Source organism: Bufo bufo, chromosome 2 (genome assembly GCF_905171765.1).
Source record: "Bufo bufo chromosome 2, aBufBuf1.1, whole genome shotgun sequence".
Classification (NCBI taxonomy): domain Eukaryota; kingdom Metazoa; phylum Chordata; class Amphibia; order Anura; family Bufonidae; genus Bufo; species Bufo bufo.
In genome coordinates this window covers 473,653,140-473,680,341 of record NC_053390.1, presented here as the reverse complement: position 1 = coordinate 473,680,341, position 27,202 = coordinate 473,653,140, and the positions used below count along the sequence as shown (strand labels likewise).

Here is a 27,202-nt window from a genome sequence, read left to right as displayed (position 1 = left end):
TGCTGTGAGCGGGGCCTGGTGTAATAGAGTACAATGACTGCCCCGTGCCCCGCCGCGATTCTAACACCAGTTGCCAGCCTTCAGCCTCTCCTCCCTCCCCACTGATACATCACAGTCCGCGCTGTGCAGCATCGTGGCCGGAGATCTATCAGTGTTAGCAGAGTAAAAATGTCAGCATTCGCCCCAAAAACAAATGCGTCTTATGGGGCAAAAAATACGGTACATATTTTACAAAAGAAGTTCTCTTTTGCCCAAATTTTTCATTTTCAGAAGGGGAAACAAGAGAAAATGCACCCCACATTTACAAGTTATCCATTTTTTCCAGAATACCGCAATACCCCACTGCCGTATGGGCATATGGCACGGCTTTGAAGGGAACGAGTGCATTATCATTTTTGGAGGGCAGATTTTGCTGGAATAGCTTTTGGGCACTATGAGGAGACCCTGAGGTACCTCTATAGCTCAAGCTTCAAAAAGTGGCCCTATTTTGGACCCTACACCCCACCCCCAAGGAATTTTTAAAGGGATGCAGTGAGCACTTTGGCCCAACAGGCATTTCATATAATTTAGAAACACTTGGCCATGAAAATAAAAAAAAATACATATTTTCCAAGAAAATGTCACTTTAGGCCCACATTCATATGGCTTTGGAGGGCAGATTTCACCATAAAAATAGATTTTACAGGCAATATTTTGCTGGAATAATTTTCAGGCGCCATTTCACAGTGGAAACCTCCAAAAAGTGACTTAATTTTGCAATGAGTGCAGTGAGTAATTTGGCATTTCACAGAATTTAAAAACACTTGGCCGTGGAAATGTAAATAATGTTAATAATAAAATAATATTTTACACAAAGGATAACAGGACATAATACACACCATAATTTGTTACACATTTTCTTCTCAATACGGCAACACCCCATATGCGATCATAAACTGCTGCGGCACACTGCACGGTTCAGAAGAGAAAAAGCACCATTTGAGGCCTAGTTTGGTGATTTATACAGCTCTGGCTAACTGCAGAGGCTCAGAGGTGAAATAAAAAAGACACCCCCAGGAAGTTCCATTTTGGGAACCACACACCTCACAGAGCTTACCATTGGGTGTAGTGAGGATTTTGACCCCACAGTTGTTTTGCAAAAATGATTTGACATGATCAGATGGTGCAAAGTGAAAACTGCAATTTTTACATAGATATGCCAGTTCAGTGCCCAATATGTTGTGCCCATCGTGTGCCAGTGTGAAAAGTCAGTCCTCATTATTATTCTGTGCTTCCTGGTTTTATAAATACTATACATATGGCCCTAATCTTTTGCCTGGACATACAACAGTGCTCAAGAGAACCATGCACATTTGAGGCCCAATGTGGTGATTTACGCATCTTGTTCTGACAACTATAGAGGTTCTGGGGTAAAATAAATGGAATTCCCAAGAAGAGACCTCACTTTGGAAACTGCCCATTGAGATATTTATTAAGGAGTGCAGTAATAGTTTGTGTTTTCCACATATGGCATTTTAGTGCCCAATATTTTGTGCCCAGCGAGTGACATCTGAGACACACCACACCTTTTAAATTGTTATGCAGATTCTACAAATGCTATAAATGTCGATGTAAATGGCTGTTGGGGTACACTACAGGGTTCAGAAGCGAAAGACCACCTTTTGGCTTTTGCAGAGCAGATTTTGATGGATTGGTATACTGCAACCACGTTGCTGTTGAACAGCCTCTGGGTTACCAGTACAGTCAGTTACTGAGAACCATACGTTTATTTTTCTCTCGATGGAGCTGTGTAAGGACATATTCTTTGCAGGATGAGTTGCAATCATCATTAGTTCTATTTTGGCATACATACAACTTTTTGTTAATTTTTTATTTAGCTTTTTGGAAGGCAGGATAAAGAAAAGGTGGCAATTCTGTCACTGTTACGTGTGGGAAAATTACATGTTATTTTTATTCTGCTGGTCAGTACGATGAGGTGACATTTTCATTGGCACCATTTTGCGGTACAAATGATTTTTTGATCACTCAATATTACTCTTTTTGTGAGGAGATTTTTACTTTTCTGGCAATGGTCTTGTGTGGGGGTTAATTTTTTTGTGGGATGAGTTAAAATTTTCATTGGTACCATTATGCGGTACATAGTACTTTTTGATTGCCCAATATTACACTTTCTGTGAGGTAATGTGACCATAAATGGTTTTGGAACAGTTTTTATTTACAACATTTTTTTTTAAAGCATTCACCTGACGGGGTGGATCATATGAGATTTTTATAGAGCTGGTCATTACAGACGCAGTGATGCCCAGTAAGTCTATTTTTAAAAAAAAATAAAATATTTTAAAGTGTGCCATGTTTTCAGCAAAAAAATCTATTTTAGCATATGTTACTTCTGGTTTGGCATTATGCATAAAGCAATCTTTAGTTTCTTCACATACCACTGTTCTCCTTGAGTTTTTCCCTTAGTTACAGCTGTTTTAACCTCTACAATATGAGGATTTTCTCAAGATGGCTCCTCTGCCAGTTCTCTGAGGCCAAAACTACCTTCCCTCACTTCCCATACACACTTGCTTTAGCCAGCCAATCAGATCGTATTATGGAGAGACACGCCTCCTCACTCTGAAGCCTAATGCAGGTCTGCAGTGCGAAGGACCACCTCTATGTCTTCTGTTTACACTAAAGGGAAGACAGACAAGCTATAGCAACAGTCTATTAAGGGACCAGTGGAAAGGGACAGGATACATTAAAGAACGCTGGTATTATAAGGTAATTACAGATCTTTTGGCAATCATTGACAGACTAACTCAGGTATACATGCCTAGTAGGGTTGAGCGAACCCGAACTGTAAAGTTCGGGTTCATACCGAACTTTAGGATTTTTGGACCCCGGACCCGAATCCTAACATTTTAGTAAAAGTTCGGGTTTGGGTTCGGTGTTCGGCGCTTTCTTGGCGCTTTTTGAAAGTCTGCAGAGCAGCCAATCAACAAGCGGTTAACTGTCTGACCTTAGAAGCCACCACAGCCATGCCTACTAATGGCATGGCTGTGATTGGCCAGTGTAACATGTGACCCAGCCTCTATATAAGCTGGAGTCATGTAGCGCTGCACGTCACTCTGCTGTGCTTAGTGTAGGGAGAGGATGCTGCTTGTGATTTCAGGGAGAGAATAGGAGAGACTCTTTGCTCAAAATCAGAATCTAACTCAGCGATCCACATACATTGTGTTTTGTGGGTGCAGGGCACAATTTTTTTATCCTGCCCTGAGCCCAGTGACCAAAAAAAATAATAACTTTAATAAGTCAGTTAGGTGGGCAGAGGCAGCGGCCATTTTATGCAAGTTCAGTGCACCAGCACTGCATCTGAGTTTTTGGGACATTGAAAATCACAATTTTTTTGGCAATATACAACATCTGGATTAGTCAGTGTGCAATTTAAGCTAGAAATACACCCATCCTTTTCTGGGGTTTTAAAAATACACTTTTTTGCCAAAAAACAGTATTTTCCTGATCTGCAAGTGTTAAATTCAAGTTTAATATATACAGTTTTCATATTCTGTTACCAAAAAAACACTTTTTTGGCAATATACAACATCTGGATTAGTCAGTGTGCAATTTAATCTAGAAATACACCCATCATTTTCTGGGGTTTTAAAAAACACACTTTTTTGCCAAAAAACACTATTTTCAGGCCTTGCAGCATCAGCACGTGTGAAATTACAGGCCTATATACTGCTGTCAAATTGGGCAAAAAAAAGGTTTATTTGGCAGCCTTTGCTGCATATGTCATTGTGAGATACACCCTTAATACATTTGGGTTAGATTCAGAGATTTAAAATACCGCCATTTGGTACACTAATATTTAATTCAGGCCTACAGTGGTTCAGGCCGTGTGAAATACATCCTTTACATACAGGGGTTTGATTCAGGCATTTAAAATACAGCCATTTTGGGCAAAGAAATCTTTAATTCAGGCCTACAGTGGGTCAGGCCGTGTGAGATACACCCTGCATATGCAGGGCTTATATTCTTTCATTAATAAAACACCCTTTTGGGGCAATATACACAATATTTCAGGCCTTGCAGCATAAGCACATTTGAAATTCCTGGGTTATATACTGCTGCCACATTGAGTTATTAAACAAACACCCGTTTGGGAAAAAAAAAATAATTTGGCAGCCTTTGCTGCATATGTTATTGTGAGATACACCCTTAATACATTTGGGTTAGATTCAGAGATTTGAAATACCACCATTTGGTGCACTAATATTTAATTACAGTGGTTCAGGCCGTGTGAAATACACCCTTCACATACAGGGGTTTGATTCAGGCATTTAATATTCAGCCATTTTGGGCAAAGAAATCTTTAATTCAGGCCTACAGTGGGTCAGGCCGTCTGAGATACACCCTGTATATACAGGGCTTATATTCTTTCATTAATAAAACACCCTTTTTGGGGCAAAATACACAATATTTCAGGCCTTGCAGCATAAGCACGTTTGAAATTCCTGGGTTATATACTGCTGCTATATTGAGTTATTAAACAAACACCCTTTGGGCAAAAAAAGTTTATTTGGCAGCCTTTGCTGCATATGTCATTGTGAGATACACCCTTAATACATTTGGGTTAGATTTAGAGATTTGAAATACCGCCATTTGGTGCACCAATATTTAATTCAGGCCTACAGTGGTTCAGGCCGTGTGAGATACATCATTTACATACAGGGGTTTGATTCAGGCATTTGAAATACAGCCATTTTGGGCAAATAAATCTTTAATTCAGGCCTACACTGGTTCAGGCCGTGTGAGATACACCCTTTACATACAGGGGTTTGATTCAGGCATTTGAAATACAGCCATTTTGGGCAAAGAAATCTTTAATTGAGGCCTAGTCTGGTTCAGGCCGTGTGAGATACACCCTTTACATACTGTTGTTCTATTCTACTATTAATTAAACACCCATTTAGGACAAGATCCTAAATTCGAGAAATATGAGGAGAGCGTCAAATAAGTGACGTGGCCCAGGTCATGGTGCTGCATGGTGGTACAAGTGAAACCCCTTCCTCAGGTGCGAGTAGGCGACAGAACCTGCAGCAGTATTTGGTCGGGCCTAATGCGGCTCTACGAATGGTGAGGCCTGAACAAGTACAGGCGATAGTAGATTGGGTTGCTGACAGTGGATCCAGTTCCTTCACATTGTCTCCCACCCAGTCTCCTGCTGAAAGACCACAGTTGGCACCTGCAGCCGATGTCCATCAGTCTTTCACCTCACCCCCTTGCAAATCAGCCAAGCAGTCTGAGCCCCAAGTCATGCAGCAGTCTCTTCTGCTTTTTGATGACTCTGTTAGCAGGGTTTCCCAGGGCCATCCACCTAGCCCTGCCCCAGAAGTGGAAGAGATTGAGTGCACGAATGCCCAACACTTATCTTTCAATAGGAGTACATGGCAGAACCATCGCAGCACATCTCGGATGATGACGAAACACAGGTGCCAACCGCTGGGCCTTTCGAAAGTGTGCAGACCAACAAGGAGGGCAGGGGTGAAGACTGGGTGGAAGATGATGTGGAGGTCGATGAGGTCCTCGACCCAACATGGAATCAAGGTTGCCTATGTAGTTCAGAGGAAGAGGCGGTGGTCGCACAGAGCCACCAGCACAGCAGAAGAGGGAGCAGGGTGCAAAAGCGGAGCGGCCATCCTCTAGACAGTACGCCTGCTACTGCCCACCAAAGCAAGGGACCGAGCACACCAAAGCCAGCTCCAAGGAGTTCCCCGGCGTGGCAGTTCTTCAGACAATGTGCTGACGACAAGACACGAGTGGTTTGCACGCTGTGCAATCAGAGCCTGAAGCGAGGCATAAACGTTCTCAACCTGAGCACAACCTGCATGACCAGGCATTTAAGTGCAAAGCACGAGCTGCAGTGGAGTAGACACCTCAAAAACAAAGAAAGGTCTCTGGCTCCTCCTGCTTCCTCTTCTGCTGCAGTCTCGGCCTCTTCATCCACCTCTGGAGTGACAGTGCCACCTGCAACCCCGCAAACAGAGGATCTGCCAGCAACACCAACACCTGGGTCACCAAGCAACTCCACAATGTCCCACGGAAGCGTTCAGCTCTCCATCTCCCAAACGCTGGAGAGGAAGAGGAATTACCCCCCTACCCACCCTCGATCCCTAGTCCTGAATGCCAGCATTTCTAAATTACTGGCCTTTGAAATGCTATCATTCCGTCTGGTGGAGATGGATACTTTTAAAGGCCTTATGGCGGTGGCTGTCCCACAGTACGTTGTGCCCAGCCGCCACTATTTTTCAAGGCGAGCCATCCCTTCCCTGCACAACCAAGTAGGGGACAAAATCAGGTGTGCACTGCGCAACGCCATCTGTGGCAAGGTGCACCTGACTATGGATACGTGGACCAGTAAGCACAGTCAGGGACGTTATATCTCCATAACAGCACACTGGGTAAATACAGTGGCGGCTGGGCCTGAGGCGGATAGCAGTTTGGCGCATGTCCTTCCACCACCGAGGTTTGCAGGGCACTTCAGTTTGCCTCCTGTTGCTTCTTTCTCCTACTCTGCTTCCTCATCCTCTACCAGCTCCTCATCCGGTCAGCGTAACACCTTCACCACCAACTTCAGCATAGCCAGGGGTAAACGACAGCAGGCAGTTTTAAAACTTATCTGTTTGGGGGACAAACCCCACACCGCGTAGGAGCTGTGGACGGGCCTTGAACAACAGACCGATGAGTGGTTTGTGCCAGTCAGCCTCAAGCCCGGCCTGGTGGTATGCGATAATGGGTGAAATCTCGTAGCAGTTCTGGGACTAGCCGGTTTGACGCACATCCCTTGCCTGGCGCATGTGCTGAATTTGGTGGTGCAGAGATTCCTTAAAAATTACCCCGATATGTCAGAGCTGCTGCATAAAGTGCAGGCCGTCTGTGCACGCTTTCGGCGTTCTCACCCTGCTGCTGCTCGCCTGTCAGCGCTGCAGCGTAACTTCGGCCTTCCCGCTCACCGCCTCATATGCGACGTGCCCACAAGGTGGAACTCCACCTTGCACATGCTGGCCAGACTGTGCGAGCAGCAGCAGGCGATAGTGGAGTTTCAGCTGCAGCACGCACGGGTGAGTCGCTCGGCGGAACAGCACCACTTCCCCACCAATGACTGGGCCTCCATGCGAGACCTGTGTTCCTTGTTGCGCTGTTTCGAATACTCCACCAACATGGCCAGTGTCGATAACGCTGTTCTCAGCGCCACTATCCCACTTCTATGCCTCCTTGAAAAAATGCTCCTGGCGATGATGGAAGAGGATGTGGCACTGGAGGAGCAGGAGGAAGAGGGATCATTTCGTAGGGTTTCCGGCCAGTCATTCCCAAGTGGCTCCGAGGGTGGGTTCCAGCACCCACAAACCCAAGGTACACAATTGTCCAGCCAGGGCACAGTTTTTGAGGATGACGAGGTGGAGGTTGAGGAGGAGGAGAAGGAGTACAAGTGCACACTGGTAGACGCGCTGCTGGTGGCATTCCCACCTGACAGCGGGGGCACAGTGGAAGCACAAGGCGAAGGCAGAGGACGAGGAAAAGGTCGCCAACGCAGCTGGGGCACCGCCAGCACCTCAGAAGGCAGGGTTAGCATGGCCGAAATGTGGAAAAGCTTTGTCAGCACGCCACAACAACCAGCACCACCAGCTGATATGGAACGTCTTAGCAGGAGGGAGCATTTCACCAACATGGTGGAGCAGTATGTGTGCACACGCCTACACGTACTGAATGACGAGTCTGCCCCCTTCAAGTTCTGGGTCTCCAAATTGGACACATGGCCTGAGCTTGCCCTTTACGCCTTGGAGGTGCTGGCCTGCCCTGCAGCCAGTGTATTATCTGAACGTGTGTTTAGCATGGCAGGGGGCGTCATCACAGACAAGCGCAGCCGCCTGTCCACAGCCAATGTGGACAAGCTCACGTTCATTAAAATGAACCAGGCATGGATCCCTCAGGACTTGTCCTTACCTTGTGCAGAATAGACATGTATACTGGCACTAACCAGCCATTGTTATACTGCAGCGCAATTGCTCATTCTTGTATTTTGGATATTTCACACTCTTTTAGACTGTACCCTAATAAAAAATAAAAATATTTAACCAAAAACCTGTTTTGGCTACCTCGTCCTCCTCCACCGCCGCTTCCACCTACACGGCTACGTCCACCGCCTCCTCAAACTCCTACTCTATATGGAACTCCACCTTATAAATCACTTTTTTTATTTATTTGTACGTATTTTATTTTATATCATTTTACTACATTGTCAGTTACATTTTCTTGTGAAATTCACCAATTTTTGTCTGTATAGTACCACTGCTATACCTAGTAGAACGTTAAAAAAAAAAAAGGTCAGTTATATATTCTGGTGAAATTCACCAATTTTGGGTGTGATGTACCACTTCTATACCTAGTAGACAGGTTTAAAAATAATAATTTGTCAGTTACATTTTTTGGTGAAATTCACAAATGTTTGGGTGTAATATACCCCTCCTCTACCTAGTTGACAGCTTCATAAATTTCAATAATTTTTCTGTTACATTCTTGGGTCGACATTATACAATTTTAGACGTGAATAAACACCTGCTATGCATAGGTGACAGGGAATAAAATTTAATAAATTATTCAGTAATTAATGCGCGCCACATCCTTTCATTCAATGCTTAAAGGGTTTCTGCACTTTCATTTAACTGATGATCTATCCTTTGGATAGATCATCAGCTTCTGATCGGCGAGGGTCCGACACCCGGGACCCCCGCCGGTCAGCTGTTTGAGAAGGCAGCGGCGCTCCAGCAGCGGCGCGGCCTTCTCACTGTTTACCGCCGGCCTACTGACGTCACGACTAGTATCAACTAGCGTGGGCGGGGCTAAGCTCTGTTCACTTGAATGGAGCTTAGCCCCGCCCACGCTAGTTGATACTAGTCGTGACGTCAGTGGGCCGGTGGTAAACAGTGAGAAGGCCGCGCCGCTGCCTTCTCAAACAGCTGATCGGCGGGGGTCCCGGGTGTCGGACCCCCGCCGATCAGAAGCTGATGATCTATCCAGAGGATAGATCATCAGTTAAATGAAAGTGCAGAACCCCTTTAAACTTTGAAAAGTTGTCACACTTTTATGCTTTAATAATTTCTCCCATATTTCAACTCTATCATTTTAAATTTGAAAAATGTAATCCTCCCTTGGATGTGGTCTCTCTTTCTCACGCTCCTTCTCTGGCCTGGAACCCTGATTCCCCACCACCCGTGATCACCATGGTAGGCGCATAAAAGAACATCGAAAGTTAATAGAGCAGATATCAAATTGGATCATTTACATCACGGGGACGTGCGACATGGTGGGGCAGTAAGTGTGCACACGCCTACACGAACTGACTGACAGGGGTCAGCCCCCTTCAACTTCTGGGTCTCCAAATTGGGCACATGGCTTGAGCTTGACCTTTACCCCTTGGAGGTGCTGGCCTGCCCTGCAGCCAGTGTATTGTCTGAACGTGTGTTTAGCATTACTGGAGGGGGTTATCACAGTTTATATTTCCCAATGTTTTGGGGTGTACACTATTTTTAAAAATAAAATTTAAAACCAAAAAGCAGTGTAGGCTACCTCCTCTTCCACCGCCGCTTCCACCTACACCGCCACATCCACCTACACCGCCACATCCACCGCCTCCTCAACCTCCTACTCCATATGGACCTCGTCCTCCTAGATCAAGATTATTATTTTTAATTTTTACCTATTTTATGTTATTTAATGTAATTTCCCCATCCACACTTGCCATGCTCTTAACCACATTTTGATGCAATTTGCAGCCCTCTAGCCCTTTCCATGACATTTTTACAGCCATTTTAGTGCTCAAAAGTTCGGGTCGCCATTGACTTCAATGTGGTTTGGGGTCAAGTTCGGGTCCTGAACTCAAACTTTTTTCTAAAGTTCGGCCGAACCCGTCGAACCCGAACATCCAGGTGTCCGCTCAACTCTAATGCCTAGCTGTCACGGGGCGCCAAAGGCGCACTTGGTCTCCCACCAGCTGCAGACCTGCTGCTTAGCTTCGGGAGCGAGGATCTGTGTTTGGCCTCGTTCCCAGGGCGGCTTTGCTAGCTGGGAGGCTCCCTGCTCCTAGGTCTGCCTTGAGAGCCAAGCTGATCACTCGGTGCTCGACTTGTCTGTCTGTCGGTCATGTGACGCTGGCCACGTCACATGACCCTCAGACCCCACTATAAATACAGGCAGCCTGCTGGCCACAGGTTGCCTGTTAATTCTAGGTTCCTGGCTATTTGTTGGACTACTGAATACTCACCTGATCCTGTTCCCTGACGATCCTTTGCCTGCTCCTCCTGTACTGCGCATCCCTCCTGGTATTGTGACCTCGGCTCCCACCTGACTACTCTTTGCGGACTCCTCTGGTGCTTCTCTACTCTCCTGGTATTTGACCTCGGCTTCACCTGACCATTCTTTCCTTAACCCTTTTTACTGCATAGCTCGCTTGGTTCTGACCCGGTACGTACACGTTCCGCATTTTGTCTCGTCTGTCTTCCCTGCACATATCCTAAGTAAGGGACTGTCGTCCAGTTGTCCCCTGTCATCAGGACTCATGAGGCAAGTAGGCAGGGCCAGGGGTGAGGGTGGAGCGCAGTGGTCACTATCCTTCCCCCTGAGTGTGTGTGGATGTGACCATTACACTAGCTCTAATAAACTAGCAAATAAATAAAAAATGACACACTTTAAAAAAACTGAACGGATACAGAAACAAACAACGGTCGTATGCATGTAGCCTTACACTGACAGTGTGCCTTTGAAACCCAGCCTGAGGGCTGGGCCTCAAAGTCCTCCATGGCTGACAGGCCCCATGGTCCATGTAAGGCAGGCATCCTCAAACTGCGGCCCTCCAGCTGTTGCAAAGCTACAACTCCTAGCATGCCCGAACAGCCTACAGGTATCAGCCTATAGCAGGGCATTGTTGGAGTTGGAGTTTTTTTTACAACAGCTGGAGGGCCGCAATTTGAGGATGCCTGATGTAAGGCATTGGGCTGTCATAGCAGCCATCGGGATCCCGCCATAGCAGCCTGAGGACCTGATGTGGATAGACTGGAAGCCGGCAAACTCTGCCAACCACTGAGATGCACAGTCATCTAAGGGGTTAATCCACTGGTGTCTGAGTTTTCATCCTGCTGATCAAACAAGTGCAGCTCCTGCGCTCATCCAATCAGCACGCTGTACATGCTGGACTTAAGTCACTGTCCGCAGCGCTATACATGTACGGTGCTGGGACACTATGGATTAACTTCTGGAAAATGTGTAGTTTCCAAAATAGGGTCTTTTCTCAGGAGTCTACACTTTACTGATCCCTCAGGTGTTCTGCAAATGCATCATGGTGCCTGAAAGCCATTCCAGTACAATCTACTCTCCAAAATGCAAATAGGCTCCTTATTATTATGGGTCATGCCATGTGCTCAAAAAATAGGTTACAACCAATTACTGCATAACACATAATAAAGTGCTTTTTCTCCTACTACCCCTTGTGAAAATGAAACATTTCGGGATGAAACAACATATAGCTGAAAAAGAATACATTTTTCACCTACATAGCCCAATGTTAAAAAAATTCAATGAAATATGTGGTGTAAAAAATTAAACACATAGATGAATTCCTTCAGAGAAGACACAGGTCTTAATAAGCCCCTGTGCTGGCAGTGGATCTGCCGAAATTATGTAGAGGGACTGGCAGGGGCGTAGCTAGAAATGACTGGGCCCCATAGCAAAAAAAATTTATGGCCCCCCCCCTTTAAATAATGCAGCTGCGCCTGCCAGTCTTGAGCAGGTATACACTCACCTAAAGAATTATTAGGAACACCATACTAATACGGTGTTGGACCCCCGTTTGCCTTCAGAACTGCCTTAATTCTACTTGGTATTGATTTAACAAGGTGCTGATAGCATTCTTTAGAAATGTTGGCCCATATTGATAGGATAGCATCTTGCAGTTGATGGAGATTTGAGGGATGCACATCCAGGGCACGAAGCTCCCGTTCCACCACATCCCAAAGATGCTCTATTGGGTTGAGATCTGGTGACTGTGGGGGCCATTTTAGTACAGTGAACTCATTGTCATGTTCAAGAAACCAATTTGAAATGATTTGAGCTTTGTGACATGGTGCATTATCCTGCTAGAAGAAGCCATCAGAGGATGGATACATGCTCTCATTCTGTTTACGCCAAATTCGGACTCTACCATTTGAATGTCTTAACAGAAATGGAGACTCATCAGACCAGGCAACATTTTTCCAGTCTTCAACAGTCCAATTTTGGTGAGCTCGTGCAAATTGTAGCCTCTTTTTCCTATTTGTAGTGGAGATGAGTGGTACCCGGTGGGGTCTTCTGCTGTTGTAGCCCATACGCCTCAAGGTTGTGCGTGTTGTGGCTTCACAAATGCTTTGCTGCATACCTCGGTGGTAATGAGAGGTTATTTCAGTCAACGTGGCTCTTCTATCAGCTTGAATCAGTCGATCCATTCTCCTCTGACCTCTAGCATCCACAAGGCATTTTTGCCCACAGGACTGCCGCATAATGGATGTTTTTCCCTTTTCACACCATTCTTTGTAAACCCTAGAAATGGTTGTGCGTGAAAATCCCAGTAACTGAGCAGATTGTGAAATACTCAGACCGGCCCGTCTGGCACCAACAACCATGCCACGCTCAAAATTGCTTAAATCACCTTTCTTTCCCATTCTGACATTCAGTTTGGAGTTCAGGAGATTGTCTTGACCAGGACCACCCCCCTAAATGCATTGAAGCAACTGCCATGTGATTGGTTGACTAGATAATTGTATTAATGAGAAATAGAACAGGTGTTCCTAATAATTCTTTAGGTGAGTGTATGTGTGAATATGGATTAGGGAAGATGCTGAGATCTGGCTGTACCTCCCTGTGAGGTACAGCCGGATATCAGCATCTTCCCTATTCACACATATACCTGCACAAGCCTGGCAGGCGCAGCTGCATTATTTAATAGTGTGTTGTGGTAATGGTTAATGGCATTTTGGCGAAGAAACAGCCACCTAGGCTACTTTCACACTTGCGGCAGTGTGATCCGGCGGGTAGTTCCGTCATCGGAACTGCCCGCCGGATCCGCTGATTTTGATGTGACTGAAAGCATTTGTGACACGGATCCAGATGCGGATCCGTCTCACAAATGCATTGCAAGAACAGATCCGTCTCTCCTCTTGTCATGCGGACAGACGGATCCGTCTTGTATTTATTTTCACATTTTTACCGGTCTGCACATGCGCAGACCGGAAGGACGGATCCGGCACTAATACATTCCTATGGGGAAAAATGCCGGATCCGTCCTTCAGGCAAGGCTTCAGTTTTTTTCGCCGGAGATAAAACCGTAGCATGCTACGGTTTTATCTTTTGCCTGATCAGTCCAAACAACTGAACTGAAGACATCCTGATGCATCCTTAACGGATTTCTCTCCATTCAGAATGCATGGGGATATGCCTGATCAGTTCTTTTCCGGTATAGAGCCCCTGTGACGGAGCTCTATGCCGGAAAAGAAGGAAGGGGCGCCCTCCTTATCATTGCTGGCATCTCTTTTTAACTTCAGATCATCAGACTCTCACTAATTACAGCACACACACCCCTGTAGTGTCCACCATCAGACAGGGTAGGGAAGAAAAGAAACCCCAGAAATAGAGTGTCAGACTCAGTGTGCCCCCCCATGTTGGGGGGCACACTCTAGTTCTGGGGTTTCTTCCCTCCCCTGTCTGATGGTGGACACTACAGACCAGGGCGCAGGGTGTGTGCTGTAATTAGTAATTAGTGAGAGTCTGATGATCTGAATTCTGAAGTTAAAAAGAGCTGCCTGCAGACCTGCAAGGATAAGGAGGGCGCCCCTTGCTTCTCTTGGGGGCCCCACTCTGCAGGCAGCTCTTTTTAACTTAAGAATTTAGATTATCTCAGAAATCATAAGTTCTCACTTCCTTAAATTCACTTTAAGTGAATCACTTACTTTTAGAGTCACTAGTCACAGACAGCAGGCACAGACTGGAGTGGCACGGCAGGACTGGAGACCACTGAGGACTGGACTGGAGTGAGGTTCCTCTCTCTCACTCTGAACTGCTCTGATCTGCTCAGCCTCAGTCTGGTTTCGGGCAGTCAGATAGCGCGAATCTGACTGGCGCCAGTGCGGCCGGCGGGACCACTCCCTCCCTAGTCCCTCCACTCCAGTCCGCCTCCTCCCTCTTGTTACTAGGAGGAATCATTAATTCTTTCCTGCGCTGCGGCGCTGGTGCCTGGCTCCACCTCCGTCCCTCAGGTACGCCCACGTTCCGGCCCCCTCCACCGCCTACCTCATCTGCTGCTCGTGCAGCCGTGTGCCCCGCCTGCTCCAGTCCTGACCTGACTCCTTGGCTTCTCCCCAGCCAGGCCCGAGCCGCGGACCGCCCGCGCCCACTACACTGGGCGGGCGGTCGGGCCTGGCTGCCTGTGTGTAGTGTCTGTGTGTGTTAATAAAAAAAAATAAAAAAACTGAATGCGGTCCGGACGGGCCCCCAGTGGCGTAGGGCCCCATAGCCACTGCTATGGTTGCTATGGCGATCCCTATGCCACTGGGGACTGGGGTCATGGTTCTGCCTCAACTGCAAAGGGGAGAAGATTCCTGAACTTGCTGCAGGACCACTTTATGGGCCAATTTGTAGAAGATCACACTAGGGGCAATGCTCTGCTGGATCTGCTAATTTCTAATGATGCAGAGCATGTTGGAAATGTTACTGTTCGAGAAAAACTAGGTAATAGTGACCACAATATAATTATATTCCCCCTTAACTATAAGAGCAAAAACACAGAATTTTAAAAAGGCCAATTTCCCTGGGTTGAGGGCAGCATTTCAGGGCATAGACTGGGAGCAGCTACTGTCATAATACTGAGGATAAGGCCTCATGCACACGACCGTTGTGTGCATCCGCGTCCGTTCCGTCATTTTTCACAGTTTAGCGGAGGTCCCATTCATTTCTATGGAGCTGTGAAAAAAAACTGATAGTCCTCCATTTTTTCTCCGCGTCCGTGATCCTTGATTCCAGTCTGTCAAAAAAATATAACCTGTCCTATTCTTGTCAGTGGAAAACGTTGGACGGACCCATTTAAGTCAATGGTTCCGTAAAAAAAAACTGATGCACAACTGGTATGTCATCCGTGTCCGCGTCCGTGTCCGTTTTTTTCTACAAGACCTTGGTGCAATAAAATTACACTTTTCATTAACCTTCCTTTTTTTTCCCCTGTCAGACAAAAAAAAAGGAAGACACAAGCAAACACAACTGAAGCAAAATCAGACACGGACCACTGAAGCAAAATCACTGACAGTGAAAAAACACTGTCGTGTGCATGAGGCCTAAATGGGAGAGCTTTAAATCCACATTGCGTAATTGCACAAAAAATATGTATTTCTTTAGGTAACAAATATAAACGGCTAAAATTAAACCGCTCATGACAGCTACTAATAGGGCATCAAATGACAAAAAAGGGCATTTAAAAAATACAAATCTGAGGGGTCACCTGTAGCCTTTGAAGTTTACTAAGGGCTTAACCCATAGAGGACCTCCGTTGTATATGTACGGCGCTGGTGGACGTAAATTAAGGACCAGCGCCGTGCATGGCTGCGCCCGCAGTCAGTGACAGCCGGGCCCCTGCTGTATACACCGGCATCGGTGAAAACAACAATGCCAGCGTATTAACCCCTTGTATGCTGTGGTCAAAGCTGACTGCAGCATGCAGAGGGTTTGCGGAGGGTACGGGTTCCCTCCACTTCCCCATCGGGTCCTCGTGCTGCAGTGACTGGGACCCAATGGCAGAGAAGGCAGCCTGATGCCTTCCATAGGCATCGGGGCGTGCCTTCTACGGAAGCCTGGGAGATCCAGCCCCTTAGGCTGGGTCTCACAGGCAGACTGTCAGCATACAAGCTGACAGTCAATGCATTACATTACAGGGTGTATTGTAATGCATTTCAGAGGGGATCAGACCCCAGAAGTTGAAGTCCCAGAGTGGGACAAAAATAAAAAGTAGAAAAAAAGTGTTTTTCATAATAAAAAAAAATAAAGTTTAAAGTAAAAAAAAAAAAAAAAGAAAAACAGACATATTGGGTATTGCCGCGTCCGTAACGACCGGTCTATAAAAATATCACATGATCCACCCCCTCACCTTTTTCGTAGAAAAAATAAAATAAAAACTGTGCTAAAACAACCATTTTTTTGTCACCTCACATCAAAAAAAGTGTAATACCAAGCGATCAAAAAGTCATATGTACCACAAAATAGTACCCATTAAACGATCATTTCATCCCACAAAAAATGAGAGCCTACATAAGACAGTCGCCCAAAATATAGAAAAAACTATGGAGACACTAAAACATGATTTTTTTGGTTTCAAAAATGCTTTTATTGTGTGAAACTTAAATAAAAAAAAGTATACATATTAGGTATTTCCACGTCCATAATGACCTGCTGTATAAAAATATCACATGACCTAACCCCTCAGGTGAACACTGTAAAAAACTTAAATCACAAAAAGTGTAATACCAAGCGTTGAAAAAGACATACAGTGCCTTGCAAAAGTATTCACCCCCCTTGACTTTTTTTGTATTTTGTTGCCTCACAACCTGGAAATAACATGGGTTGTTTGAGGATTTGCATCATTTAATTTACAGAATATGCCCACAACTTTGAAGATTTTTTTTTTATTGTGAGGCAGACAACAAATCGGACAAAATAACAGAAAAAGTCAATGTGCATAACTAATCACTAGTGATGATCAAGCACCAAAGTATTCGGCCCGAACACATATCTATATTCGTGTGCTCGGCCGAGCACCCGAGTATAATGGAAGTCAATGGGAGACAACCAGGCACCCCCTGCTCTGAAGAGGGGAGGGTGCCTGGTCCATTGGAAAAGGTCAGAAAGTGACAGAAACACCACAAAAAAGGATCGGGAACAGCATGGCGACGATGTCTGGATGCATCTTGGACTCCTAGGTCACTGCTGGGAACCATGTTGTCCGAGTTTTAAGCCTCTTTTACAGACTGACAAAAATACGCACAAAGTCCCCCCCCCCCCTTCAAAATTAATTTTACAGGAAAAATTGTTTGGAAACATTCTTTCCAGTATATTCAATTGTATATAAAGTGCGAGTGCTGCAAAAGATTACAAGCAAGAGGCACTCCGAAACAGCCTGTATATCACAAAAAGGAGGGCCTCATTCACATTGTGGTACAATTGCTCAGGTAGTGGGACTCCTACACTGATAAAGCCTATGCACTAAGTGAAAGGGCTGCCAAAAATTACAAGGAAGCGGCACTCCAAAACACCCATTGTTACACATAAAGGAGGGCATCATACACACCATTGAAAAATTATGATTTACGGCCTGCTGGTGACCCTCAAAAACATTTGGAGCAAGGGCCTGCTGATCTAACCATCTAAAACCTTAGGGGCGAGGGCCTGCTGCCGCATTGGTGACTCTAGATAACCTTTGGGTGATTGCACGTCCCCGTGATGGCGACGATCCATTTGGATGTCTGCCCTATCAACTTTCAATGTTCTTTTCTGCGCCTACCATGGTGATCACGGGTAACGGGGAATCAGGGATCGATGCCGGAGAGGGAGCTTGAGAAAGGGATACCACATCCAAGGGAGGTCAATGGCTGAAATCTGATTGGGTGGAGAGGGTGGGTCAAGTTATTAAAGCAGAAACATCCAAGGAAGGCAGCAGGGGTGCGACAATTACCCACTCCCGACTTGGGGAATTAGTGATGATAAATAACAATACAGCAGTCATAGGTGGCCCTGTTATTGGAATAAGTACACTTTCCGTTAACGAGGATCTATTGGAGGGCAAATCTGGTGCCAGCAGCCAACTTGCTCCCGGCCTCCACAACGTTCACCCAGTGTGCCATCATGGTGACGATTGTGTTAACCAGACTCTTGGCTACTGAGACTGGACTTGTAGGTGAGGGCCTGTTGCAGCTTTGTTGACTCTAGATAACTTCTAGGCGATTGCACGTCCCCGTGACGGCAGTGATCCATTTGGATGTTTTCCCTATCAACTTTGGAGCAATTTTTTAACAAGGACCTTCTGGTATAGCACCGTTTTGCTTGTCCTCTCCACCAGAGGAATGAGAGATGAGAAGTTCTCTTTGTAGCGGGGGTCGAGAAGGGTGAACAACCAGTAATCTGTGTTGTCTAAAATGCATATAACGCGCGGGAAGCAGGAAAGGCAGCCTAACAAGAAGTCAGCCATGTGTGCAAGAGTACCAACAGTCAAGACTTCGTTGTCATCATCAGAAGGTGAGCTGACCCTGTAAAAGATTAGGGGCGAGGACCTGCTGGTGAGCGGACGCTCTAAAACATTATATGTGAGTACCTGCTGGTGAGCTGATGCTCTAAAACATTATATGCGAGTGCCTGCTGGTGAGCTGATGTGCTAAAACTTTAGGGGCGAGGGCCTGCTGGTGAGCTGACGCTCTGAAACATTATATGCGAGGGCCTGCAGGTGAGCTGACCCTGTAAAACATTATATGCGAGGGCCTGCAGTTGAGCTGACCCTGTAAAACATTATATGCAAGGGCCTGCAGGTGAGCAGACGCTGTAAAACATTATATGTGAGTGCCTGCAGGTGAGCTGACGCTCTAAAACATTATATGCGAGTGCATGCTGTTCAGCTGACCCTATAAAAAAATATTTGAGCTCTCAATCAACTTCTGGGCCAATTCCTGACTGATAGCAACCCATTCTTTCATAATCACTTCTTGGAGTTTGTCAGAATTAGGGGGTTTTTGTTTGTCCACCAGCCTCTTGAGGATTGACCACAAGTTCTCAATGGGATTAAGATCTGGGGAGTTTCCAGGCCATGGACCCAAAATGTCAATGTTTTGGTCCCCGAGCCACTTAGTTATCACTTTTACCTTATGGCACGGTGTTCCATCGTGCTGGAAAATGCATTGTTCTTCACCAAACTGTTGTTGGATTGTTGGAAGAAGTTGCTGTTGGAGGGTGTTTTGGTACCATTCTTTATTCATGGCTGTGTTTTTGGGGAAAATTGTGAGTGAGCCCACTCCCTTGGATGAGAAGCAACCCCAGACATGAATGGTCTCAGGATGCTTTACTGTTGGCATGACACAGGACTGATGGTAGCGCTTACCTTTTCTTCTCCGGACAAGCCTTTTTCCAGATGCCCCAAACAATCGGAAAGAGGCTTCATCCGAGAATATGACTTTGCCCCAATCCTCAGCAGTCAATTCACCATACTTTCTGCAGAAGATCAATCTGTCCCTAATGTTTTTTTTGGAGAGAAGTGGCTTCTTTGCTGCCCTTCTTGACACCAGGCCATCTTCCAAAAGTCTTAACTTCACTGTGCGTGCAGATGCGCTCACACCTGCCTGCTGCCATTCCTGAGCAAGCTCTGCACTGGTTGCACTCCAATCCCGCAGCTGAATCCTTTTTAGGAGACGATCCTGGCGCTTGCTGGACTTTCTTGGATGCCCTGAAGCCTTCTGAACAAGAATTGAACCTCTTTCCTTGAAGTTCTTGATGATCCTATAAATTGTTGATTGAGGTGCAATCTTAGTAGCCACAATATCCTTGCCTATGAAGCCTTTTTTATGCAACGCAATGATGGCTGCACACATTTCTTTGCAGGTCACCATGGTTAACAATGGAAGAACAATGATTTCAAGCATCACCCTCCTTTTAACATGTCAAGTCTGCCATTTTAACCCAATCAGCCTGACATAATGATCTCCAGCCTTGTGCTCATCAACATTCTCATCTGAGTTAACAAGACGATTACTGAAATGATCTCAGCAGGTCCTTTAATGACAGCAATGAAATGCAGTGGAAAGTTTTTTTTGGGATTAAGTTAATTTTCATGGCAAAGAAGGACTATGCAATTCATCTGATCACTCTTCATAACATTCTGGAGTATATGCAAATTGCTATTCTAAAAACTTAAGCAGCAGCTTTTCCAATTTCCAATATTTATGTAATTCTCAAAACTTTTGGCCACGACTGTACACTACAGTAGATTGAGTGCATTATAAATGATAGATTGAAATTGCCTTTACGTTCATCATCAGCTCAGCTCTCCTCTGGTGGAGTTGAGAAGTCAGGGGCAATCCAGGCCTTGTTCATTTTTATCTGAGTCAACCTGTCAGCATTGCCAGTGGACACGCGGATACGCTAATCTGTTATAATGCCACCAGCAGCACTAAATACACGCTCAGACAAAACGCTGGCGGCAGGGCAGGCCAGCACCTCCAAGGCGTAGAGCGCAAGTTCGTGCCATGTGTCCAGCTTGGACACCCAGTAGTTGTAAGGCACTGAGGGATCATTTAAGACGCTGACACGGTCTACTATGTATTCCTTCACCATCTTCCAAAACTTTTCCCTCCTTGTACCACTAGGCTGCGATTCAGGATGAGGTTGCTGGTGTGCTGTCATGAAAGTCTCCCATGCCTTGGAGAGTGTTGCCCTGCCTTTGTTAGAACTGCTGTGTGTTCCCCTCGTCTCCCTTCCTCGATTGCCTAAGGAAGTACGGACTCTGCCGGCAGCGTTGTCAGATGGAAAATTTTGGAGCAATCCCTCAACAAGTACCTTCTGGTATTGTACCGTTTTACCGTTTTGTTGACTCTAGATAACTTCTAGGCGATCGCACGTCCCCTTGACGGTGGCAATCCATTGTTTTCCCTATCAACTTTGGAGCAATTTTTCAACAAGGACCTTCTGGTATAGCACCGTTTTGCTTGTCCTCTCCACCACAGAAATGAGAGATGAGAAGTTCTCTTTGTAGCGGGGGTCGAAAAGGGTGAACACCCAGTAATCCGTGTTATTTAAAATGCGTATAACGGGAGGGTTGCGGGAAAGGCAGCCTAACAAGAAGTCAGCCATGTGTGCCAGAGTACCAACAGGCAAGACGTCAATGTCGACATCAGGATGACTCTCCATCCTCCTCCTTTTCTGCCCATCAATGCTGAACAGTTGGAATTAAAGTTCCATGGGTACTACCTCTGTAGCAGAGGCAACTGTCTCCAGCTCCTCCACCTCCTCCTCTTCATGGTCCAATTCGCGCTGAGAAGATCAACTGAGGGTGGGCTGGCTATCACCCTGTGTAATGTCCTCCCCCATTTCCTCGTCTGCCACATTCAGAGCGTCGTCCTTAATTGTGAGCAGCGATCGTTTGAGTAGACACAGCAGTGGGATGGTTGATAATAGCGTTATCGCCACTAACCTCTGTGTGGATTCATCAAAGTTTTTTAAAACCTCACAGAGGTCTGACATCAATGCCCACTCCTCGCTTGTGAATAGTGGCAGTTGACTCAAAAGGCGACAACCATGTTGCAGCTGGTATTCCACAACTGCCCTCTGCTGCTCACAAAGCCTGGCCAACATGTGGAACGTTGAGTTTCAGCGCATGCTCATGTCGCACAACAGTCGGTGAGCTGGAAACAGCAAGCGCTGCTGTAGTGTTGACAGACCGGCTGAAGCTGAGGACGACTTGAGGAAATGGGCACGCACACGGCGCTCCTTCACTAGTAGCTCTGGCAAAATGGGGTAGGTTTTGATAAACCACTGAATCACTAAGTTTAAGACGTGGGCTAGGCATGGGATGTGTGTCAGGTTGCCGAGCTCCAAAGCCGCCACCAAGTTTCGGCCATTGTCAGACACAACCATGCCTGGTTGTAGGTTGAGTGGCTAGAGACACAGCTCGGTCTGGTCCCTTATACCCTTCCACAGCTCTGCGGTGGTGTGCTGTTTGTCCCATAAACAGATCAACTTCAGCATGGCATGTTGCCGCTTGCCCACTGCAGTGCTACACAGCTTCCAGCTAGCGACTGGTTGGTTGCTGACTGCTGCTGGAGGTGGAAGTGGAGGAGGAGGCGGCGGAGGAGGAGAAGTGGGGGTTGGAGCCAGTAACATAGCTGCTGGCGGAGACCCTGATGGACATAGGGCCCTCAATCCTGGGCGTGGGTAGCACCTGTGCCATCCCAGGGTACGACTCACTCCCGGCCTCCACAAAATTCTCCCAGTGTGCGGTCAGGGAAATGTAGCGTCCCTGGCCACCAGCACTTGTCCATGTGTCCGTGGTTAAGTGGACCTTCCCAGTAACTGCGTTGGTCAGGGAACAGGTGATGTTCTGGGACACATGCTGATGTAAGGCGGGCACGGCACACCATGAAAAATAGTGGCGGCTGGGGACTGCGTACCGAGGGACGGTCGACGACATCAGGCTTCAGAAGGCCTTAGTGTCCAGAACATTTCAAGGGCCAGTAATTTCAAAGGTTGTGCATTTAGTGTTATGGCCTGTGGGTGGGTGGGTATTTGCACTTGCATTCAAATGACTGTGTTATGGACATTTGGATGCAGCGCTGGGACAGGGAAGTGGATGTTGTTGCTGATGGTTCATGCAAAGGTCCAGGTGCAGGGCGAGGGGCATCCGGGCCTGCACCTTTGACAGGGGATTGGCCAGCAGTGCCTAACACAGGGGAAGAGGAAGCAGTGGTGTGACCTGCAGACCCAGATTGTGGACCCAGGCGTTCGGCCCACTTGTTAGGGTGCTTGGATGACGGATCATGCTGGTGGTGGTGAGGTTGCTAGTAGAGTTAAGCGAACCCGAACTGTAAAGTTCGGGTTCGTACCGAACTTTAGGTTTTTCGGCACCCGGACCCGAACTCGAACATTTACGTAAAAGTTCGGGTTCGGTGTTCGGCGATTTTTATGGCGCTTTTTGAAAGGCTGCAAAGCAGCTAATCAACAAACGTCATACTACTTGCCCCAAAAGGCCATCACAGCCATGCCTACTATTGGCATGGCTGTGATTGGCCAACTGCAGCATGTGACCCAGCCTCTATTTAAGCTGGAGTCACTTAGCGCCGTCCGTCACTCTGCTCGGATTAGTGTAGTGAGAGGCTGCAGCTGCTGTGAGGAAGAGATCAGGGAGCGATCTTATCAAGAACTGGTTTATGTACTCAGCGGTCTACAGAAAAAGTGTTTTGTGGGTGCAGTGCACAATTTTTTTAAGCCTGCCTTGAGCCAACTACTGCTGAAAATGAACTTTTTTTTCTTCATTTCATCAATATCAATACCTGATTGGCAGCCATTTTATGCAACGATAGTGCACCAGCATAGGCTATCTGCAAGTCCAGAAATAGAGCTTTGGCATACTGGGGTGAAAAAAACCTCTAATATACTGCACATCTGGGATTAGACAAGCATAAGTGACTTCACATTTAGGACACAGATGGGGTGTTTCTGTAAACGGCAGAGTCAGGGCAATAAAGATACAGTCTTGTTTGGCTGTTAACCCTTGCTTTGTTAGTGGAAAAAATGGGTTAAAATTGAAAATTTGGCAAAAAAATGAAATTCTCAAATTTCATCCCCATTTGCCAATAACTCTTGTGCAACACCTAAAGGGTGAACAATGTTTGTAAAATCAGTTTTAAATACCTTGAGGGGTGTAGTTTCTTAGATGGGGTCACTTTTAGGGAGTATTTACTCCAGGAGTGCATCAGGAGGGTTGAAACAGGACACGGTGTAAATAAACCGGTCCATAAAAATCAGCCCTCCAAAAACCACACAGCGCTCCTTTCACTCTACGCCCCGCCGTGTGGCCGTACAGTAGTGTACGACCACATATGGGGTGTTTCTGTAAACGGCAGAGTCAGGGCAATAAAGATACAGTCTTGTTTGGTTGTTAACCCTTGCTTTGTTAATGGAAAAATGGGTTAAAATGGAGAATTTGGCAAAAAAAAGAAATTCTCTAATTTTATCCCCATTTACCAATAACTCTTGTGCAACACCTAAAGGGTTAACGACGTTTGTATAATCAGTTTTGAATACCTTGAGGGGTGTAGTTTCTTAGATGGGGTCACTTTTAGAGAGTTTCTACTCATGGGGTGCATCAGGGGGGCTTCAAATGGGACATGGTGTAAATAATCCAGTCCAGCAAAATCTGCCTTCCAAAAACCATATGGCGCACCTTTCCCTCTACGCCCTACTGTGTGGCGTACAGTAGTGTACGACCACATATGGGGTGTTTCTGTAAATGGCAGAGTCAGGGCAATAAAGATACAGTCTTGTTTGGCTATTAACCCTTGCTTTGTTAGTGGAAAAAATGGGTTAAAATGGAAAATTTGGCAAAAAAAAGAAATTCTCAAATTTCATCCCCATTTGCCAATAACTCTTGTGCAACACTTAAAGGGTTAACGACGTTTGTAAAATCAGTTTTGAATACCTTGAGGGGTGTAGTTTCTTAGATGGGGTCATTCTGTGGTGGTTTCTATTATGTAAGCCTCGCAAAGTGACTTCAGACCTGAACTGGTCCATAAAAATTGGGTTTTTGAAAATTTCTGAACAATTTCAAGATTTGCTTCTAAACTTCTAAGCCTTGTAACATCCCCAAAAAATAAAATATCATTCCCAAAATGATCCAAACATGAAGTAGACATATGGGGAATGTAAAGTAATAACTATTTTTGGATGTATTACTATGTATTATAGAAGTAGAGAAATTGAAACTTGGAAATTTGCAATTTTTTACAAATTTTTGCTAAATTTGGTATTTTTTTATAAATAAAAATTAATTTTTTTGACTTAATTTTACCAGTGTCATGAAGTACAATATGTGACGAAAAAACAATCTCAGAATGGCTTGGATAAGTCAAAGCGTTTGAAAGTTATCACCACTTAGGCCCCTTTCACACGGGTGAGTATTCCGCACGGATGCGATGCGCGAGTTGAACGCATTGCACCCACACTGAATCATGACCCATTCATATCTATGGGGCTGTGCACACGAGCTGTGATTTTTACGAATCACTTGTGCTTTGCGTGAAAATCGCAGCATGCTCTTCTTTGTGCGTTTTTCACGTAACGCAGGCCCCATAGAAATGAATGGGGTTGCGTGAAAATCGCAAGCATCCGCAAGCAAGTGCGGATGCGTTGCGATTTTCACGCACGATTGCTAGGAGACGATCGGGATGGAGACCCGATCATTATTATTTTCCCTTATAACATGGTTATAAGTGAAAATAATAGCATTCTGAATACAGAATGCATAGTAAAATAGGGCTGGAGGGGTTAAAAAAAAAATAAAAAATTCAACTCACCTTAGTCCACTTGATCGCGCAGCCCGGCTTCTCTTCTGTCTCCTTCTTTGCTGATTGCAGGAAAAGGACCTGTGGTGATGTCACTCCGGTCATCACATGATCCATCACATGATCTTTTACCATGGTGATGGATCATGTGATGGACCATGTGATGACCGAAGTGACGTCACCACAGGTCCTTTTCCTGCAATCAGCAAAGAAGGAGACAGAAGAGAAGCCGGGCTGCCCGATCAAGTGGACTAAGGTGAGTTTAATATTTTTTTTTTTAACCCCTCCAGCCCTATTTTACTATGCATTCTGTATTCAGAATTGTTCCCGCAACGCCCGTGTGAAAGAGGCCTTAAAGTGACACTGGTCAGATTAGCAAAAAATGGCCTGGTCTTTAAGGTGAAATAAGGCTGTGTCCCAAAGGGGTTAACCCCTGATTAACCCCCTGATAGGCTGACTGTGACTCTCAGATGACAAGATCGGCGTTAAGGGGTTAAATAAAGTGTGTGGGGGGTTGTGATCGCTGTTCTTCATCATTGCGCCCACTCCATACAATGGAATGCGATTCATTATAAAGTAATTCATAACTAATAGAATTTCTTGTCGAAGTTCGGCAAAGCAGCCGAATAAACTTTTTGAAAACTTCAATCGTCACTAAGGGCTCGTTCACATGAACGTTTTTTGCGTTCTGTATGAGGGCCGTTTTGGGCGTTCCGTATACGGTCCGTATATGGAACCATTCATTTCAATGGGTCCGCCAAAAAAACGGAACACATACGGAGTGTACTCCGTATGTCTTCTGTATCGTTCCGTTTTTGCGGAACCATCTATTGAAAATTTTATGCCCAGCCCAATTTTTTCTATGTAATTACTGTATACTGTATATGCCATACGGAAAAACAGAACGGAACCGGAAACACTACTGAAACAAAAAATGGAAAAACTGATCCGTTAAAAACGGCCCGCAAAACACTGAAAAAGCCATACGGTCGTGTGAACGAGCCTTAATAGTTATATGTCTTGACAAGATCTGATAAGATGATAACTTAACATCTTAGCAATAAAAAACAGCGCAAAATACTTTAAAATATCCCATACTACTCCTGCCTTGCTGCTTCCCAGGTACACTACTGTCAGAATGTCAGTATGATGCCTTTTATTATTTTAAAGCATTCATTTATTCTAAGTTTTGTTTTTAATTGCTGTCTGGACAACCTCTTTATAAGGTTAATATAAAAGGAAATATTTTCTTTTTATAAACTCTTACTTCAAGCATCCATTATGTCTATCACAACGTGCAAGCGGCACTTTCACCACACATTTGGAATACACCACGATGAGAGATCCTGAACCCTTGTCCACTTCCAGACCTATGATTCTCTGGTCTTCTTCCTCCTGACCACATCTGCAAGTAGGAAGAAAAAATTGCACAATATTGCAGCAATATGCAAACAATTTAACACATCTTAATATTAATACAGAAATCTAGCATATCTACCTGTCTGCAGGGTATGTCTGGATCTCTTCAAGCAAGATGTTGTGTTTGCAGATATCTATTTCAAATATACCCAGTTTAGGAGTAAGAAGATACTTCAGGACAATTCCAGAGTTGGAGCCAAGAAAAATAACTGTTTCATTGCCAAATATACCGCAAGATGTATCAACAGCAATGTGCGTTAGCTGGTCCCTGGAAAGTTGCACAACAAAAATTTATTTGGATTCTTTTCTTATCACCAGAAATTTTACGCAATCACAAAAATTCAATGGCTAATCCACTTTTAATGAATTTTGCCATATGACATTCAAAATTCTGAAATGGGCAAATTTCTTTTTCCCCCTATGCTAGTTTTCTGGCATTAAAAAGTTGCAAAAGCCGGTTTTTCTAATTTTTAAATGTCATTGTGATGTTTTTAGCTGCAATTGGCATTTTTACACTGCCCTTGCCAGGTTCCACAAAAAAATGAAGCCGTCACATGGGCCTTCAATATTTTGCGGATCTGCATTTTGAGGCCCGCAATATGCTTGTGGTCATGTGCATAAGGCCTTAAAAGGATTGT

At 45.4% G+C, this 27,202-nt stretch overlaps 1 protein-coding gene across 1 annotated transcript in view; it reads right to left on the bottom strand.

Annotated features, from left to right (window-relative positions):
* SEMA6B (semaphorin 6B) overlaps nt 1–27,202 on the bottom strand; it is an 808,975-nt gene that overhangs the window by 81,203 nt on the left and 700,570 nt on the right. The window contains exons 12-13 of the mRNA XM_040419828.1: nt 26,644–26,832; nt 26,413–26,550 (exon numbers count right to left, since the gene is read on the bottom strand). Coding sequence (XP_040275762.1) covers nt 26,413–26,550; nt 26,644–26,832 — 327 coding nt within the window. The remainder of the gene's footprint in view (nt 1–26,412; nt 26,551–26,643; nt 26,833–27,202) is intronic.